Source organism: Trichinella spiralis, assembly GCF_000181795.1.
Source record: "Trichinella spiralis strain ISS 195 chromosome Unknown Scfld6062, whole genome shotgun sequence".
Classification (NCBI taxonomy): domain Eukaryota; kingdom Metazoa; phylum Nematoda; class Enoplea; order Trichinellida; family Trichinellidae; genus Trichinella; species Trichinella spiralis.
Window position 1 is genome coordinate 1 of NW_003533001.1, and position 1,399 is coordinate 1,399.

Sequence of the window (1,399 nt, forward strand, 5' to 3'; positions counted from 1 at the left end):
TTCTTTTGGCAAACTATCAAATTGGGTTAGCGCAAAAGAATGAATTAATTCTTCGTAGCAAAGTGCTTTTTCATTTTTCCTCCAATTTTGTACAGGGGGGCGGAAAGATGAAGAAAGTTCTGCAGCGGTCTCAATGTTAGCAAATTTCTTCATGTGATAAAGCAAAATATTTTCTTCAAGTTTTTCAAACATATCTACTATACTTACAGTGATGAATGATTTCTTCTCATTTAATGGAGCATTCAACAATTCTGCGCCACATAAATTAACGGGAAAATGAACCTTCAACATTTCAGCTCGAGTTGCATAGAATTTCAAATCTTTTAATTGAACTGCATTCACCATGTCTTCGTCAGAATAAAACGATTTTAGCAAGCAATGAATGCATTCAAATGCTCTCCAAAGCTTGAATTTCACAATACTTTCAAAATCACGCTCGACGAATACTTCGATTTGTAGCGCATTGACTTCTTTCCAACGCAGTCGGATGCGGCATCCACAAACTGTTTGAATCACTTTCACAGTTAAACCACGAGGACCAATTATTCTGCCTGCAATATTAAATGGAAAGTCGAGAAGTGAATAGATCTTCTTAGCATATCCATTTGTAACTCTACCACTCGCTGCTGGTGATGGAATGCTGAAAATATCATGGAACATTGGCAATGCTAGCAAGTTGTTCATGTGACTGGTCAGCATTTGCTTTTCCAATACTTTAAGCATTTCCACTGAAAATCGTTTACCCACTGAGTAATAGTTACTTGAAACAGCACTTACATCATTTATATCAGAATGACAATGCTGCTGAATGATAAAGAATTTTATGATGATTTCAACCTGGCTTTCATAGAATTTGAAATCATCAGATTGAATTGCTCGCACCATATCTTTTCCTGAAGGATCCATGCGAAGCAAACAATAAATGAACTGAAATGCTTTCCAAATTTTGAACTTCACAATGCTCTCGTAATCTGGTTCAACGAATATCTGGATTAGCAGTAAATTATATTTTATGAAATTCAGCTCGATGCCACATCCACATAATAGTTGAATAGCTTTCACAGTGCAACCACGCGGGCCAATTATTCTGCCTGTCATATTATACGGCAAACCTGCAGTTGAATAGCATGTTTCTGCGAACCCTTTCTTAATTTGTCCACTTGGTTCAGGCGTCGGAATCTGAATAATGTGCTGAATCATTGGCAATGCAAGCAACTTGTTCACATGATGAAGCAGAATGTGTTCTTCAACATTAATTATCAGCTGTTCAACTATGAAGAGACCCATGGAGCCTGTTGATGACTATGCTCGTCAGCGAAGACACTGACTTAACGAGAGACATATGTGCTGTTGTGATAATTGAAGGAATGAGAGAATGAGCTTTGTGACTTCAATCAAC

At 37.4% G+C, this 1,399-nt stretch overlaps 1 protein-coding gene across 1 annotated transcript; it reads right to left on the bottom strand.

Moving 5' to 3' along the window:
* Positions 1-207: 207 nt before the first annotated feature.
* Positions 208-987, bottom strand: Tsp_14722 (protein quaking-B; the record flags this gene model as incomplete). The annotated part of the gene is made up of 1 exon (XM_003366393.1): positions 208-987. A coding segment is annotated over one exon (780 nt), but the record flags the coding sequence as incomplete, so codon positions are not given.
* Between the last annotated feature and the right edge of the window lie 412 nt (positions 988-1,399).